At 50.5% G+C, this 17,995-nt stretch overlaps 2 protein-coding genes across 2 annotated transcripts; both read left to right on the top strand.

Annotated features, from left to right (window-relative positions):
* Window positions 1-1,273: 1,273 nt before the first annotated feature.
* Window positions 1,274-13,724, top strand: LOC100383140 (uncharacterized). The gene is given in 15 exon segments (NM_001175806.1): window positions 1,274-1,501; window positions 1,598-1,942; window positions 2,101-2,291; window positions 2,583-2,774; window positions 3,285-3,461; window positions 4,575-4,963; window positions 5,093-5,273; window positions 5,575-5,697; window positions 5,779-5,895; window positions 6,268-6,372; window positions 6,471-6,611; window positions 6,728-6,793; window positions 6,888-7,046; window positions 12,964-13,045; window positions 13,362-13,724. Coding segments are annotated over 15 exon segments (2,529 nt in total). The 5' UTR covers window positions 1,274-1,293; the 3' UTR covers window positions 13,415-13,724.
* An 825-nt stretch (window positions 13,725-14,549) lies between these two features.
* LOC103646219 (uncharacterized) lies at window positions 14,550-15,201 on the top strand. The gene has a single exon (XM_008670947.2). It carries the CDS (start codon window positions 14,647-14,649, stop codon window positions 15,016-15,018), a length of 372 nt encoding a protein of 123 aa, XP_008669169.1. The 5' UTR covers window positions 14,550-14,646; the 3' UTR covers window positions 15,019-15,201.
* Window positions 15,202-17,995: the final 2,794 nt, after the last annotated feature.

The following is a 17,995-nucleotide window of genomic DNA, read 5'->3' as shown; positions in this document are numbered from 1 at the left end:
CCGGCGTCCCATCTGGCTCGCTCCGCCAGATCGACAATGATGGCGCCCTGCATACTCTGTGACGACGGCGGCTCTCAGCCCCCTTACGGAAGCAAGAGGACGTCAGCAAGGACTCAACCGCTCCGACAGCTGCCCCTCCGCCAGGCTCCATCGCTCCTCCGACGGCCACGACATCACACCAGCTGGGTGCCAAAATCTCTCCGGCTGTCACAATGGCATGTACTTAGGGCGCTAGCTCTCCTCCGCTAGACACGTAGCACTCTGCTACACCCCCCATTGTACACCTGGATCCTCTCCTTACGCCTATAAAAGGAAGGACCAGGGTCCTCTTAGAGAGGGTTGGCCGCGCGGGGACGAGGACGAGGTACGCGCTCGCTTGAAGCCGCTCGCTCCCTCTCCCGCGTGGACGCTTGTAACCCCCTACTGCAAGCGCACCCGACCTGGGCGCGGGACGAACACGAAGGCCGCGGGATTCCCACCTCTCTCACGCCGGTCTCCGGCCGCCTCGCTCTCCCCCCTTCGCGCTCGGCCTCGCGCTCGACCCATCTGGGCTGGGGCACGCGGCGACATTCACTCGTCGGCTCAGGGACCCCCCGGTCTCGGAACGCCGACAATATGAGGGGTACATGTTCTATATATAGAGACGTGATTGCCCTCAGGAGCATATTCGGTATTTGCCCACATAACCCTTCATTAGACTGAGTCCAACAAAGGACCTAAAACCTGACTTAAACTCAAAAAAGGTTATAAATAGACACTGTTTGCAATCTGTGTCCTCTCCAACAGGCTACCTAAAGTCAGAACCTATTCTGGGCTTCCACCCATACGTGACCCAGATATGGGGACCTTGTAAGGATAAATGGGTCGTGTGGAACGAACGGCGATACTCGGAACAAACGGAAAGAGAGAGCAAAGGAAAGAAAAAAAAGAAACAGCGGCAGCGGCGGCACCTGTTAGAAAGAAAAAGCAGACGGCGCCGTTGGACTGAAACCTATTTCAGGTCACCTGTTGGAGATTCAGTTTTTTTGCTTATCCACTTTAACAGATTGGGATACCTATAGAACGTTTTGGGTCTCAATATTTTAGGTCTATTGTTGGACTCAGTCTTAGGGTTTCTCAACATCAAACACCTAACAAAAGGCAGAGGCAGGCTTGCCCGGGTGGCGGTGGCGGCTGAAAGCCTGCAACCAAACAGGCCCCCTCGATTAGCGAAAAAAAGCCCAGCGAAAACTAAAACCCTCGCATCTTTCCTTTCCTCCCCAACTGCGGCCGCCTCCACCCGCTCCACCGCCGATGGCCGAGCCTGAGCCTCTGCCGCAGGTGTCGTCTGAACCTACCACTCCGCCGCAGGAAGGCAGCGGAAGGACTAAGACAAAGAACAAGAAGAATCGTTCCAAGAAGCAACCGAAGCGAGCCGGCGCTGACACCGACGGGTTATCCTCAGGCGCCAGCACCATGGTTGAGGACCCTTTCTTCGTCCTCGCCGGCGGAAAGGAAGGAGGTAATTAGTGCCAGGATTGCGCGTTCTTCTAATTGTATCTCCTTCTCTGGATTTCCCCTGTGGTCACTGATGCGGCGAGTTGGGGCTTTGGTTCAGGGTTTCTGGATTTGGAGGAGATCGATGAGGCAGACTTCGGCATCTTCGGAGGCGTCTTGGATGACGTAGGACAGAGCGTCGAGGAAGCTGGGAAGGATCATGGGAAGAAGAAGAAGAAAACAAAGAAGCGGAAGCGTGGGGGTGATGGCGAGGGCTTCAGTGGCGACGCTGCGTTGGTAGTTGAGAATGACCAGGTGGATGTCGAGAAAGTGGAGAAAAAGGTCGAGGATGGGGAGAAAGGGGATAAGAAGGGGAAGAGAAAGATGAACATGAAGAAGAGGAAGGTGAAGGATAATGAGATGAACAGGGAGAGTGATGAGGATGTTGCTAGTGACAAAGCAGAAGGTGATTATACACACTAGGTTGTTGTTTCGAGTCACTGTACTTGTAAAGCGTCACTGTGGTATTTATTTGGTTTTTGATATGTAGTACCTAGCGTTGCAAAATTGATCTGATCAGCACAGGAGTTTACTTCACACTGCAGTTCATATTTTACCTTGCAGACATGCAAGATGACACTGAGAATATGGAACAAAATGAGGACGATGAGCTGATTTTGGGCGAAGATGATGTCTCTGCATGGAGGGAGCTTAGGCTGCACCCTCTGCTTCTCAAGGCGATGCGCAGACTTGGATTCAAAGAGCCAACACCTATACAAAAGTCTTGCTTTCCTGCTGCAGCTCATCGAGGCAAGGTATGTCAAATTGTCCATTGGCGGAAGATTGGCCAACATATCAAGAATGAATGAATGTTGATGGATTACAGATTTATTTCAACTGTTTAACTTGATAACCTACTTTATTTAAACTTCGAACTTTCTATACATTTTTTTTTCTTTCAAAGTAAGTAATGTAAAATTTTGTGTTCTTTTAACATACTTCGCTAATTTGGTTCCTTGTCGAGTTTATGAAATCTAAGCTCTAAACTTCTGCTGTAAACCTTAAGAGTCCTCTGAGTCACTGAGTGTGCTAACACTCTGCAACAGGATGTTATCGGTGCTGCAGAGACAGGTTCCGGAAAGACACTTGCTTTTGGCCTCCCAGTTTTGCAACGTCTCCTTGAAGAGCGAGAAAAGGCCACAAGATTGCAGCAGGAAGATGAAAAAATGGAGGAACGTTCTTGTGGAAGCCCTCTTCGTGCTCTTATTCTGACACCCACTAGGGAGCTCGCCAAACAGGTAAAGGAATGACTGACCAAATTGTCCAGTGTACCCATCGACTGGTCCTTTAAACTTGGTAGGCAAAAGTGCTTCCTGGCTAGGGACTTGACTGTAATCCCTCTGCTGATGCCCTTAGTATCGTGAGTTTTGTTAGACTGCTTTTCAGTAGGTCGTCTTATTTATTATTAGTTCCTAGATGATCTTCTTTGTGAGTTGTGACATCCTTGCCTATTTTGAATTAGTCCCATACTCCCATATGTGTGTTGACTTGATATTGTGGTGGGGTTTGGTCCCACTCCCACCTTTGTTGTTGTGGGTCAGTTGGTGGGTTAAACCAACATATGGTAAGCAAGGACAAAAGTGTAAGTAGGTCGGTGTGTGTGTGTGTGGTCCACTCAACGTGTATTGTGTATCTGAGTTATTGATGCAATGTTATGTTCTGTAAAGCTGTTACCTAACTTCCTGTCAAAGGCTCAGAGCTCATGTTTGCATATATATAGTGAATGTCATACAACTTTGTATATACAGGTATGCGATCATCTAAAAGATGTGGCCAAGTTCTTAGGAATCCATGTTGTTCCAATTGTTGGTGGTCTATCAATGGAAAAACAAGAGAGACTTTTGAAAAAAAAGCCTGAAATTGTTGTTGGAACTCCTGGAAGATTGTGGGAACACATGTCGATGAACAATCAACACCTAGTTGAGGTCAGTATATCTGAATGTATAAGAACTTCTCACTCCTTTCTTGTCTGCCCTATTTGATGTATTTATTTATTGTAATTGTGCGAAAGGGCCTCTAGCTGAGTTGGTTAGGTGGTCTGATTAGCACTCCTTAGGTCCTGAGTTCGAATCCCAGTGGGAGCGAATTTCAGGATGAGGTTAAAAAAGGTCACTCGCTGGTTTCCTTGGTTGTGTGCATATGAGATGGACTGATCTATAGGCGGCAAATCCTCGTGTAGGGGCTAGGAGGGCTCAAAGTTACGAGTAAAGATTTGTCTTATAGGGGGTGGACCCTCATGTTGCACAGGGGACCAACTTTCGTGACCTTTTTCGGTCGGGGCTTTGATTGATCTTCTCCTTAATATAATACCGCAGGGATGGTCTTTCCCCTATCGTTCGAGTTTTTATTTATTTATTGAAACTGTGATATCCGTTTTTAGATGCATTTTCCACAGATTTTTCAATTTAGTTTTGCACAGAAAACTAACTTAAAGCCACATGCCATTTTTAGTATAGTCTTCTGGTCTCTGGTGAAAGGGTCTCTACCTGAGTTGGTTAGATGGTCTGAGTAGCTCCCCTCAGGTCCTGAGTTCGAATCACAGTGGGAGCGAATTTCAGGCTGAGTTAAAAAAGGTCACTCGTTGGTTCCCTTGATTGTGTGCACATGAGGTGGACTGATCTATGGGGAGCAGATCCTTGTGTAGGGGCTGGGAGGGCTCAAAGCACGAGTAAAGATCTGGCCCAAAGGGGGCGGACCCTCATGCTGCACGGGGGGCCAACTTTCGTGACCTTTCTCGGCCGGAGCTCCGATTGAGCTTCTTTTTAAATATAATACCGTGGGGGCGGTCTTTCCCCTACCTGTTGATTTTTTAGTCTTCTGGTCTCTGATTGAACATAAAACATATCCATTTGTAGTTCGTTTTAGTACATACCTTGCTTCTTATATTGGGAATTTGAGCTCTAAGCAGTGTATCATAGATTGAAGGAAAATAAATGAGGACATACTTTTTCTATATAAATTTAATTTACTATTGTAGTTTATGACTGCCATGTTCTGGTTATCTATGTTGGCGTGTTACATTGCTTTTCATATTACAGCTGCACTCATTGTCATTCTTCATCTTGGATGAGGCTGATAGAATGATCGAACGAGGCCATTTCCGTGAATTACAATCTATCATTGAGATGCTTCCACTGACCAATGGTTCTGATGAACAAGCTGCAAGAACAATGCCAAACTGTGAGACTGTACCAATTTTGCAAATAAAGAAGCGGCAAACCTTTGTGTTCTCAGCCACACTTGCACTCTCATCTAATTTTCGGAAGAAGTTGAAGCGTGGCCTATCTACTTCGAAGGCATCGACGCCTGATGATGTCAGCTCTATTGAAGCATTGTCAAAACAAGCTGGAATGAAATCTAATGCTGAAATAGTTGATTTGACAAAGGCTTCAATCTTGCCTGAGAAGCTTGAAGAATCTTTTATTGAGTATGGCTTCTGTCTTACAAATTCCTTTATCTTGGCTATAAACTTGGCTCTACTTTGTTTACTTTCCATGCAAACGCTATACTGGATATCTTTTACACACTGAACTATTATTTTGTTTGTATTTTACAGGTGCAGTGAAGAGGATAAGGATGCCTATCTGTATTATATATTGAGTGTTCATGGTCAAGGTCGCACAATAATATTTTGTACATCAATCGCCGCATTACGTCACATTTCTTCCATACTGCGCATTCTTGGAATTAATGTATTGACAAACCATGCTCAAATGCAACAAAGAGCTCGCATGAAGGTGATTTTTATGCTTGCACTTCATTGTTTTTCTCATACGGGCAAATTTCTATTCTATTGATACTTGCTAAGCAGTGAAGTTGTCTAGTTTTTACAGAATCTGAATGTTTCGAGATTTGGTCCTATTGCATATTTACACTATATACTTGAATTTAAAGTTTATAGGAGTGCATTTCATGTAACTGTCCTATACTTCTATGTAAATTATGCCTCTTATTATGGGAGGAACAATCCATTGTTTTTTGGATCACACGGTTTTGGCAATGGCATTCCATCGTTTGATTTCTTTTGTGGACAATTAGGCTGTGGATCGCTTCCGTGAAAGTGAAAATTCCATTTTGGTCGCAACTGATGGTTTTGCAAGGGGTATGGATTTTGATGATGTGCGAACAGTTATCCATTATCAGTTGCCACATTCAACTGATGTAGGTGATTTTTTTTTTCTCTTGAGCCTGTACTTCTGTGGGACATACGAGTTTTTGAATTAATTTTTTCTTCCTCTTAAGGTCTATATCCACAGAAGTGGAAGGACAGCACGCAAGTCATTGGCTGGCTGCAGCATTGCGTTAATCTCTCCTACTGACAAGTCCAGGTTTTATTCTCTTTGCAAATCTTTGTCAAAGGTAAGGTTTCTTTCGAGCTGCTGCTTTATATCTCAATAGCTTTCATTTCCTCCTTAGGCGTTTTTTTTTTGCTTTTTGGTTGTATTGTCATCACTGATCAAGCTGCAATGAACCACTGCTGGGTCTGAAGTCAACTATTTGTGTAGTACATGGTGTTCAAAGATTATCATGACTTGGCATAAGATGCTTGTGGATACTATCTTCATTTTTAGTTTCATGACAGCTACACATCTATTTTACTCCTAATCACATACTAAACTACCAATGCACTTAAACTTTTTCTAGCATGGTCCATCCTTCAGACATGTCACTGCTTTTTATCATTTTTGTTGCTAATTTGGGGAGTTCATAACCGTTGATTGAACATCACAGGAGAATCTCCAGCAGTTTCCTGTAGATCATACTTACATGTCTGGAGTGATGAACAGACTCTCACTTGCTCGGCAGATTGACAAGATTGCCCGTAAAACTTCACAGGCAAGCCCTCATGTTTGCTTTTCTTAAATCAATTGATATTGCTGATTCTGGATTAATTTAAACTATACTTGTTTATCCTCTAACCTTTTGTTTTTTAGGAAAATGCTAACAAATCCTGGCTTCAAAGGAATGCTGAATCTATGGGATTGATTTTGGATACTAGTGACAGTGAAGAAGACCATGTGCAGGGACACAAGAAACGAAAGGCTACTTCTGCACATCTCCAAAAGCTTCAACAGGTTTGAATACTTCAAAAGAAATTAATGGGGTTATAAATTTTAGGGGAAGTGTTCATGATTTTTTAAATATTCATCCTTTGGGCCCTTATTTGAGTTTATGTTCCTTTGAACTGTAGGAGTTGAGTGATCTCTTGCAATGCCCATTGCAGCCTAAGACTTTCTCTCGCCGCTATTTGGCTGGGGTTAGTTCCCTGACAGAGTACAAATTTATGTAAACATCATTGTACCAAAAAACGGGTACTATAATCCTTTTTTTTGTCTCCTTCACTTGACCAGGCTGGTGTCTCACCCTTACTTCAGAAGCAACTAGAAGAGTTGGCCAAGAGAAATGCAAGCAACAATAGCAGCAAGAGTAAGAATAAAGGATCTGGGTTTGTTGTTATTGGTCAGGATCGTGTCGAGCCCTTGCAAGCACTTCAAAATTCTGGGCAAGAGGTATGTTCAAATGAAATTTCTCCAGGGATATGTAACTTCTGTTTGTGGCGATTGAATCTTCATTTTTATCAAAAACAGAAAGCATAAATGCATTAATCTTCCTGCACAATCATTGTAGTGTGAGGAAAGATGTTATTGTTAGACTACCCGTCTAGGGTTTGTGCTATTCCCTGTGTAATGACCGTTATACCCCTGTGTAATGGGCCTTGGCCCAGTTACTCTCCCTATTTAATACCACTCCCAACCCCTGATTAGGGTATGGGTTCCTATTCTAACATGGTATCTTCAGTCTAGGTTAGGTCTCTGTTCTCCTCCCAGCCGCCAGGGGGCTTCCACTGCCGCCGCCAGGGGTTTCCCCCTCCCTGCAGCCGCCGCCGGCCAGCCCCCACCCTCCTCCCGCCGCCGGCCCCTCCCCCCTCTCAGCCGCCGGCCCCTCCCCTCCCCTCGCTCTCTCTCCCAGGAACTCGGCCGCCCGACGTCCGACTCGCCCTGCCCAGGAGCCCCGCCAGGACGCCGCTCGCCCTCCCCGTCCGAGCTTCCGCGCCCCGCCCGCAGCGCCTCGTGCGCCCCTGCTCCGCCGGCCGTTCGGCGCCACCCACGGCGCTGCTGCTCCCATGGCCGCCGGCCGCCTCCCCTTCACGGACGCCGCCGCGGTCGCTCCCGGCTCGGACCCGGCCGCCGCTGCTGCGCCTGGAGCAGGCCTGGACGCAGGAGCCGCGAGCAGGGCCGCCGCCACGCCTGGAGCGGGCCTGGCCGCAGGAACCGCCCGCCTGGGCTTCACCACCGCCCCCCTGAGCGCGGCCTCCACCCTGCACGCCGGCCTCGCCTCTCCCTCGGCCGTCGGACCTCCCCTGCCCAGTCTCACTGCCCCCCGCAGCGAGCACGCTGGTGGCAGTGCCCCGTACATCGACGGCCTCGGGCCCCTCCGTGATGCCACTCCCATGGCCCTGCGCCGTGGCTCTCCGCCGGGGTTTCCCACCATACCGGCACCCGCCGAGCGCAACCCCGCACTCGTCGCCGCCCTCGCTACGATCCAGGCCGCTGTGGCTGCCTCGCGGGAGCGTGAGCGTGCCACGTCCCTCGCCCTGGAGCACGAACGTGCCCTGGGCGCCGCTCTGACCACCCAGATGGCCACCACGCAGCGCCTCCTCCTCGGCCGGCGATTCCTGAGGCCATCCCCGCCACTGGCCTCGACGTCGACCACATCGGTGCTCTCCACGCTCAAGCCGCCGGACTTCACAACATCCGGGCCCTCGTGTCCGTGGTGTTGGACCCGGCGTCCTCCCACTACCCCCGTTGGCGAGGACAGGTCCTCCTCACTCTGCGGCGGTATGCCCTCGCCGATCACGTCCTCGACGACCTCGCCGCTCCGCCGACTCCCTCCTGGTGCCTCATGGACAGTGTCGTCCTCTCGTGGCTCCACGGCACCATCACCGTTGAGCTACAGGACATCATCCGCGACCAGGCGGACACGGCTCGTCAGGCGTGGCTCGCTCTCGAGGACCAGTTCCTCGGGAACCGGGACGCGCGGGCACTCCACCTCGACGCCCAGTTTCACCTGTTCTCTCAGGGGGACCTCTCCGTGGGAGAGTACTGCCGCCAGATGAAGGGCCTGGCTGACTCTCTCCGCGATCTCGGCGAGCCCGTTGCCGATCGTACCCTGGTGCTGAACCTCCTGCGTGGCCTCAGCCCCCGCTACGGCCACCTGAAGGCTCTCATCAAGAGGAGCGTGCCCTTCCCCACCTTCCACGCCGTGCGTAACGAGCTTCTCCTCGAGGAGCTCACCATGGCGAATGAGGCACCCACTCCTGCCTCGGCCCTCTACAGCGCTCCCACCAGTGGTCAGCCGCCTTCAGGGGGCCAGGCCACCCGTCCTCCGTCGACCGGGGCTCCCACCCGCCCCCCACCTGCCGTCCCGGCGGCCCCTCGTCCGACTTCCACGACCGACGGGGGTCGTCGCTCCCGCAAGGGCGGCCATGGGAGCGGCGGCTCCTCTCGTGGTGGTCCCTCCGGCCGGGGTGGCGGCCACGCGTGGCCGTCCTTCTACAACCCCTGGACCGGGACCATCGCCATGTGGCCGGGCCAGACACCGAGTACCCCCCGTCCTCCGGCGCCCGCCCTCCTGACTACACCTCACTACGGCGCACCTCCTTATGGTGTTCCCGTCGTGCCCCAGGCTCCGCCCGCGCTCCTGCCCCCGGGGACCCACACCTCGACGCCTTGGTCCCCGCCGGCTGGTGGTTGGGACAGCACCTCCCTCGCTGCTGCCTTCAGCACCATGGCGATGACCCCACCCCCCTCCGACTGGGTGATCGACTCCGGTGCCTCGTACCACACCACCCCCACGGCAGGCACGCTCTCTCGCTCTCATCCCCCACTCCCCTCTCACCCATCCTCGATCGTCGTTGGAAACGGTTCCACTCTGCCAGTCACCTCAGTAGGTGCCTCGGTTCTCCCTGGGCCGTTTTACCTCAACGATGTTCTCGTAGCTCCCCACATCACCCACAATCTTCTTTCTGTTCGTCGATTCACTACTGACAACTCCTGTTCCATTGAGTTTGACCCCTCTGGTTTTTCTGTGAAGGATCTGGCCACCAGGACCCTTCTCGCCCGCTGTGACAGCTCGGGGCCTCTCTACACGCTCCAGCCCTCCACCGCCGGCGTGTCTCCACCTCCTGCCTTGGTCGCCACCACCTCCTCCACCACATGGCATCGACGTCTCGGCCATCCTGGACCCGACGTCATGACCAAGATTACCAGTAGTCTCGATCTTTCATGTAGTAGGGGACATTTTGAGGGTCTCTGTCATGCTTGTCAGTTAGGCCGACATACTCGTCTCCCATTTACTACTTCTTCTTCTCGGGCTGAGCAGGCTTTTGATCTGGTTCATTGTGACCTTTGGACCTCCCCTGTACTCAGTCTTTCTGGTTATAAATATTATCTGGTGATTTTGGATGATTTTTCCCATTTTCTCTGGACCTTCCCGCTTCGGTTGAAGTCGGACACATTCACCACCCTCACACACTTCTTCACCTGGGTATCCACTCAGTTTCGTCGCCCGGTCCGTGCTCTGCAGTGTGACAATGGCCGCGAGTTCGATAACAACGCCTCTCGCTCCTTCTTCCTCACTCATGGCGTCCAGTTGCGTCTCTCGTGCCCCTACACTTCTGCCCAGAACGGCCGAGCCGAACGCATGATCCGCACCACCACTAATATGCTCCGCTGTCTCCTCTTCCAGGCGTCTCTCCCTGCCAGCTACTGGGCAGAGGCCCTGCATACTGCCACCCACCTCCTCAACCGTCTTCCCTCGAAGGCGGTACGCCACCCTACCCCCCACTTCGCCCTTTACGGCACAGCCCCTTCCTATGACCACCTTCGCGTGTTCGGCTGTGCCTGCTACCCTAACACTTCCGCTACCGCTCCACATAAGCTTTCTCCTCGCTCCACCCGCTGTCTATTCCTTGGCTACTCCCCTGACCACAAGGGGTACCGGTGTCTGGACCTCACCTCCCACCGCATCATCATCTCTCGTCATGTCGTCTTTGACGAAGATGTGTTTCCCCTTGCTGGCTCCACCCCACCCACCGATCTTGACTCCCTCCTCGAGTCCGATCCGATTCCTCCCCCACCTTCGGCTCCCCGTCTTGCGCCGTTACCTGCTCCTCGTGCGGCCCCCACGACCTCTTCCGCGCCACGCGCGGCCCCGTCGACCCCGCCTGCGCCACGCGCGGCCCCGTCGACCCCGCCTGCGCCACGCGCGGCCCCGTCGACCCCGCCTGCGCCACGCGCGGCCCCGTCGACTCCGGCTCGATTCGCCAACCCCGCCCTCGTCTACCATCGCCGCGGCCACGCCACTACCTCGGCACCCCCCGACGCGTGCCCATCGACGAGCGCGGCCCGCTTCGCCGACCCCGCCGTCGTCTATCACCGCCGTGAGCCGGCCCCTCCTGCCGCTCCCGACGTTCCGGTGGCTCACTCCGAGTCATCCGTATACCACCCGGTCGCCATCCATCGCGACCCCGGGCACGTCCACCCGATGGTGACTCGACGCGCTGCTGGCGTTCTCCGCCCCGTCGACCGGCTCATCCTGGCAGCCGCTACCACCAGCACTCCACCCGACGCTTCCCCGGTACCCTCCTCCGTTCGCACTGCCCTCGCCGACCCACACTGGCGTCGCGCTATGGAGGAGGAGTACGCGGCCCTCTTGGCCAACCACACTTGGGACCTGGTGCCGCGTCCACCAGGCACCAACGTGGTCACCGGCAAGTGGCTATTTCGCCACAAGCTAACCTCAGACGGCTCCCTCGACCGCTACAAGGCCCGTTGGGTCCTTCGGGGCTTCACCCAGCGCCCCGGAGTGGACTACGACGAGACCTTCAGCCCTGTCGTCAAGTTCGCCACTGTTCGCGCCGTCCTCTCCCTCGCCCTCTCCCGCGACTGGGCGATCCATCAGCTCGATGTCAAGAATGCCTTCCTCCATGGCACTCTGACGGAGACTGTCTACTGCAGCCAGCCCACCGGCTTCGTCGACGCTGACCGTCCGGACCTGGTTTGCCGGCTGAACCGATCCCTGTACGGCCTCAAGCAGGCGCCACGGGCTTGGTACAGCCGCTTCGCCTCCTACCTGGCTTCTGTCGGCTTCGTCGAGGCCAAGTCGGACACGTCCCTGTTCATCTACCGGCGCGGCGACGACACCGTCTACCTCCTGCTCTACGTCGACGACATTGTGCTCACGGCATCCACCGCCGACCTCCTTCAGCGCACGATCGTCGCCCTTCAGCGGGAGTTCGCGATGAAGGACCTGGGGCCCCTCCACCACTTCCTCGGCGTCACCGCCGAACGTCGGCCCCAGGGTCTCTTCCTCCACCAGCGCCAGTACGCCATCGACATCCTGGAGCGGGCTGGCATGTCTGACTGCAAGCCCTGCTCCACGCCTGTCGACACTCAGGCGAAGCTCTCTGAGGACGACGGGCCTCCGGTCGCCGACGCGACGTCCTACCGGAGCCTCACCGGCGCGCTCCAGTACCTCACGTTCTCCAGGCCCGACATCGCTTACGCCGTCCAGCAGGTGTGCCTGCATATGCACACTCCGCGGGAGCCCCATCTCACTGCGCTCAAGCGGATTCTACGCTACCTCCGCGGCTCCCTCGACTACGGTCTCCTACTCCGCCCATCCCCGACGTCGGAGCTCGTGGTCTACACCGACGCTGACTGGGCTGGCTGTCCCGACACGCGCCGGTCCACCTCCGGCTACGCCGTCTTCCTGGGCGCCAACCTCGTCTCTTGGGCCGCCAAGAGGCAGCCCGTCGTCTCTCGCTCCAGCGCTGAGGCCGAGTACCGCAGTCCCCTCCACGAGCTCCACAGTCCCCTCCAGCGCGCCACCCTCGTCTACTGCGACAACGTCAGCGCGGTCTACCTCTCCACCAACCCCGTGCAGCATCAGCGCACGAAGCATGTGGAGATCGACCTGCACTTCGTCCGCGAGCGTGTCGCTGCCGGTGACGTCCGCGTTCTCAGCGTCCCCACCACGCTTCAGTTCGCCGACATCTTCACCAAGGGGTTACCGTCGAGTGTCTTTTTAGACTTCCGATCCAGTCTCAACATCTGTACAGGATAGAGTTGTGACTGCGGGGGGGTGTTAGACTACCCGTCTAGGGTTTGTGCTATTCCCTGTGTAATGACCGTTATACCCCTGTGTAATGGGCCTTGGCCCAGTTACTCTCCCTATTTAATACCACTCCCAACCCCTGATTAGGGTATGGGTTCCTATTCTAACAGTTATCTATAGACATTTTTTGTTCTTTGCGGTTAAAAACTTAGTTTGAATTTTTGTGGATGTGTTTCTTTGATTAGTTGCTCTTTTCACATCTCTTAGTGTCCTGTTCTTATGTGCTATATATTTCTTTGCACTTTTCAGGTCTGTGTGAACATAGACAAAGAAAGGGAAAAGCGAAGAGTCGCTGAGAACTGGAGGCGGAAGAAGCATGAAGAAAAGAAACGTACAATTCTTTGTTCCTTCTCTTTCTTTTGCTTCACTTGCAGTCTGGCCTCATCTTTGATCGAGGATGCCCAGCTGCTGAATTCCATTAAAAAACAAGAAATGGGCACCTACCCTGAATAGAGCTGAACTTGTTACCATATTTATATTGATGTCAAAACCATTTTGTTTGCTTTACCTGTATGGTTGCATCTCATGTTATTTGGAAGCAATAGATGTCAACTTGCTTTGTGCCTGCAGCTATACTGAGAAAATGGCCAAAACCTGTATAAACAACAGTCCCCGGTGTCCTAAAATCTTTTGTTGTGTTTTTTCAGGTACACAAGAGCAGAAGCGAAAGGATAAGAGAAAAGCTAAAGAGATGGCTTGATGACACATGAGATAGCTAGGGGCCTTCAAGGGGTTTACGGAAGCTCTTTAAGCTCGCGTCAATCCTTTCAGAAAGGAAAGGAATGCATTCATCAATGTTTTGCTGTAATACAATGCGTGCGCTAAGTTAGCGCTTGCCTTTAACAGATTGGAGGTGGTAGTTTGATTTTGTTTTGCGGCTGAAGAAAATAAACTTAGAATGCACGAGCACTGGCTCTGGATGAGAAAAGAAATTAAGCAGATAGCTCACGTATAACCTCATTGGATCTGTAATATGTACGCCTATCAGATTTAAGGTACAAATTAATTTTATTAGGGATGGGAATCGACTGACCTGGCCTATCTTTGGACTTGGACCTGGCCCATTGCCTTAAGGCCAATTTTAGGAGTGATGGAGATTATGATCTTGCTGGCTATCATGGGTTTGGCCTAGATATTTTTCTGCTATAATGCATGGACATGAATCCTATCAATATTTCTATAAAGTATTGTGATAACAGATTAAAATTATTAACAATGCAGCAATTTTCATAAAATTTTGAGTGAACGATAATTTAAATTTTATCAATTTTTACTTCCAAAATATGTTATTTCTATACCTAATCTAAAGGGCAAGCCTGTACAATGGTAATAGCTGTCCCATTAAATCACGAGATCTCAGGTTTGAAACATCAAAGGAAAATCGGAACATCGGATATACTAGGCCTATTCCTCTTTAGATGTATTTGAAAGTATTTGGATCAATTGTTTAGCCTTCAAGGGGTTACGGATCCTACGCATGCACGTCGATCGATCAATCCCTGAGCGCTAGCGTTGCGTGCCTCGATCTGTTCTCAGTCCTCAAGCGCCTCCGTCTCCCAACTCTCCATCTCGACGGGAGACATGGCTCGGGCGTGAAAACAGCCCATAATTTTGGCGGCGGCCCACGCCGATGAGGCCTTGGACGCGCCGGGAGCCGTCTGTTATATCTAGTTGTGAAGAGTCTGTTATTTATCCAGAGAGAAAGTTTAGGAAGCGGGTTTGTTTCCTAGATGGATATATTAGATGGAGAAAACATCGTGTTTGTTTAGATTAGATGGAGAAAGCACTGGGTGTATATATACCCAGGATTTCCTCCTCCTGTTTCCCTCTTTTTTCATCTGAACTGAACGTTCCTGTTCATCTTCAAGCCCTCGCCGGCTTGTTGAACTCAGTCGATCCTGCATCTTTCTCCAACACCGTCGCACGCGAAAAATGGCAGAATCCGTCCTCCGACCCCGACACACGGAGGCGGCGGACGCCGATGAGGATATGTTGGACGCGCTGGAAGCCTTGTCACGCCGAATGGCAGAATTCGTCCTCCAGGACACGGAGGACGATGAGGCTGCCCTGGACGCACCGGAAGCCGTCGCACGCAGAGCGGCGGAATACGTCCTCCAGGACACGGACGCGGCGGATACCCAAGCATCGGAGGACAACTTCTTCTTCGAACTCGCGGAAACCTTCATGCAGGAGACGGAGGCGGAGGAAGCCGCCGTGGAAGCTATGGTGTTCAATGCGGCGGAGGAAGCGGGTGAAGCCGCCTCGGAAGCACTGAAAGCCGCCGTGGAAGCTAATAAGCTATAGTGTTCAATGCGGCGGAGGAAGCGGTTGAAGCCGCCCGTGGCGACACCCTCCTCGACGCCGCCGTGCTCAGCTAGAAGGGGACTGAGCTGCAGTACCGAGGAAGGGCTCGTTCGGTTACGAGTGAATTGAAGGGGATTAAATCCCTTCCTAGTCAAAAATGAATAAAAGGGGTTTTAATCTCTCTCAGGGCTTATTCGTTTACGTCGGATTGCACCTGAAATCGTTCCAGCTAATCAAAGTTTATATAAATTAGAGAAACAATCCGGTTAAGAATCGTTCCGACCTATCAATTCGGTACAAACGAACAAGACCTCAATCCCCTTCGATCCAAATGCAACCGACCAAGACCGAAATGGATAAGTTAACACGCCGTTGCTGAACTCAACTGTTTGGAAGTCTGCTACCCGATCAATAGTTTTTCCTCCTTTTTTCTTTGTTTTTTTTGGCAAGGTGAGGGGTTGTTGAGAGGCTAGAAGTTCATCCCTTCCATGTCTACCTGTATTGCAGTTTACATGGGAAGTTGTTTAAATTCGGTTTTCAGTAAAAAAAAATGACGAGCTAAAGTCTCCATCTCCTCTGAAATGCTGATCTGCTCGAAAAAAATGACGAGCTAAAGAAGCCTATAAACTGTAAAGGGCGTGTGCGAAAGGCTGATCCGCTCGAGGTCGCACTGGGACATAGTACAAATGTACAATGCAATAGTGTCTCGCATGCTGCCATGGCGGAAGCCACCACGCCGCCGTCGTCTTTGAAAGCCGCCGCCTCCAGGCCGCCATGCCGTCGTCTCGTCGTCTCTGAAAGTCTCTCATACAGGCAATGGCGGTGCTGAGGCTTCGATTTTGGCCCGACTCCGCCACCGAGTTTAATGTACTTTTGTGTGTTCATCATTTTTTTTCTTTGTTGCTGCAGTTGAGATCAGGAATGCGGGGCTCGCTTAGAGCAACTCCTACAGGTTGCTAAAATATTGTTGCCAAAAACGTCATTATTTTGGTGGATGCTAATTTTTTTTAAAACCTCCAAAGCCACAGCAGAACGCTAAATGATCACCTTTTAAATTTTCAAATAGCCTACGTGGGCCTGTGCACACACACGGGCCTGGTTTGCAGTCCATTTTCTGTTCGTGCCATTATTTTTTTTTTTGCCGTGCGCCTACACCGGTATGTCAAGCGCCACCATACTTCAGCGGCCAGCGGGGCAATTCCCTATGTGCCACCAGAAAATATACTCATTCTCACTGGTCTCACATATTATGCACACAAAAAATTACCTATATATCACTCAGTGGCACACAAAGAATGCATATAAAATTTGGTGGCATACAGGGTTTCCTACTTCAGCACCTTGGAGATACGAAGAGAGTAGTTGTGCATCTGTAGTTTTTTTACTTTTCCAAGTATTTCAACGGCCTGTTAGTCATATCGTAATGAGCCGACGAAGCCTGTCAATGCAATTGGTGCTATATTCACCGTCAGATGGTGATGACTATGAATTCGTTCTCTCTAATACTCATGTGACTATGAATGTGAATGCGTCAAATAGCGAAACAAAACATCGTGACTACTTTAGCGAGATAGACAAGCAGGACATTGGAGGTACGTGTGGGCATTATTATTTTCGACCGTATGTCACACTATTGATTTTATTTTTATCCGTATTTTGAAATATTAATAGTACATGTATGCTTTATTATTTTTCACATGCAGGTTTCGAATGAGACATTCACTATTTGTACGTATTTGGAAAGCCATAGAACAACATGATCATTACTTTGTTCAGAAAAAGAACTCAGCTAGAACTCTAGACCTTTTTAGTCTGCAAAAAATTATTGCAACATTTTGGATGTTATCTTATGGAGTAGTTGCTGATGCTATTGATGATTATGTTCGTATAGGTGAGAGTACTACAATTGAGAGTCTACAGAGATTTGTTCGTGCTGTTGTCGAGGCCGAAAAGATCTTTGGATTTGGCATGTTTTCTTTGGAATGCCTGATTCACACAATGATATCAACATGTTGTATCGAATGTCTTTATTTGCACGCCTAGCAGATGGTCAAGCTCTAATGGTGAATTATACTATAAATAACAACGAGTACACAATGAGTTAGTATCTTGCCGATGGTATATATCCCTCTTGGGCTACTTTTGTGAAGACAATTCCGTTACCACAAGGTAACGAGAAGAAATATTTTTGCTATTGTACAAGAAGCTTGTAGAAAAGGGTGTCGAACGAGCGTTTGGAGTTCTACAATCAAGATTTGCAATTGTTAGGGGTCCAACATGTTTTTGGGATGAAGACACACTCAGACAAATCATGAGGGCTTGTGTAATTATGCACAATATGATCGTGGAGGATGAACGTGATGATGAAAATGACATACATTATGAGGGTGTGGAGGAAGAAGTTACTGCTTCTCATGAAGGAACACCAGAACTCAAGGAGTTTATACAAAACTACAGGAATACAAAAGATAAAGTTATTCATACTCAGCTTCAAGATGACCTCATTGAGCAGCTATGACAACATCATCTAGATCTCTACAAATAATTATGTGTAGTCTCTATTTTTTTGTTACGTGTAATAATTGAACCGTGGTACTATTTCTTACTAAATCATTACTGAATTGTTGTTTCTTATGCAACCACTTGTGTGCATTCTGAAGTCACCTATGGCCGACACATACATGGTTCTTAAAATGAACTGAGCAGGAAACTCATATCTGCATCCACTCTTAGCAAGGCATCTATAGAAATCCTGTACATGATGTCAAAATGAACACTGGTGGACACTTGTTTGATACCAACAACAAGTGTGTTTCAGCTAGAGCCATACATGCAGTTGTAACTGAAGAACTTCAGTTCTAACTCTCTGATTCAGCTAAACCACTTGACTGGTTCACAGGTGGTGCTCCTTCAACCCTGTTTTTGAACGAAAACGACAGGAGCTCTGCCCATCATTTAAGGGGAAAGAGTTTAGAGA

This window comes from Zea mays, chromosome 2 (assembly GCF_902167145.1).
Source record: "Zea mays cultivar B73 chromosome 2, Zm-B73-REFERENCE-NAM-5.0, whole genome shotgun sequence".
Taxonomy (NCBI): domain Eukaryota; kingdom Viridiplantae; phylum Streptophyta; class Magnoliopsida; order Poales; family Poaceae; genus Zea; species Zea mays.
Note: the sequence above shows the minus strand (reverse complement) of the source record. Positions and strands in the feature narration are given on the sequence as shown.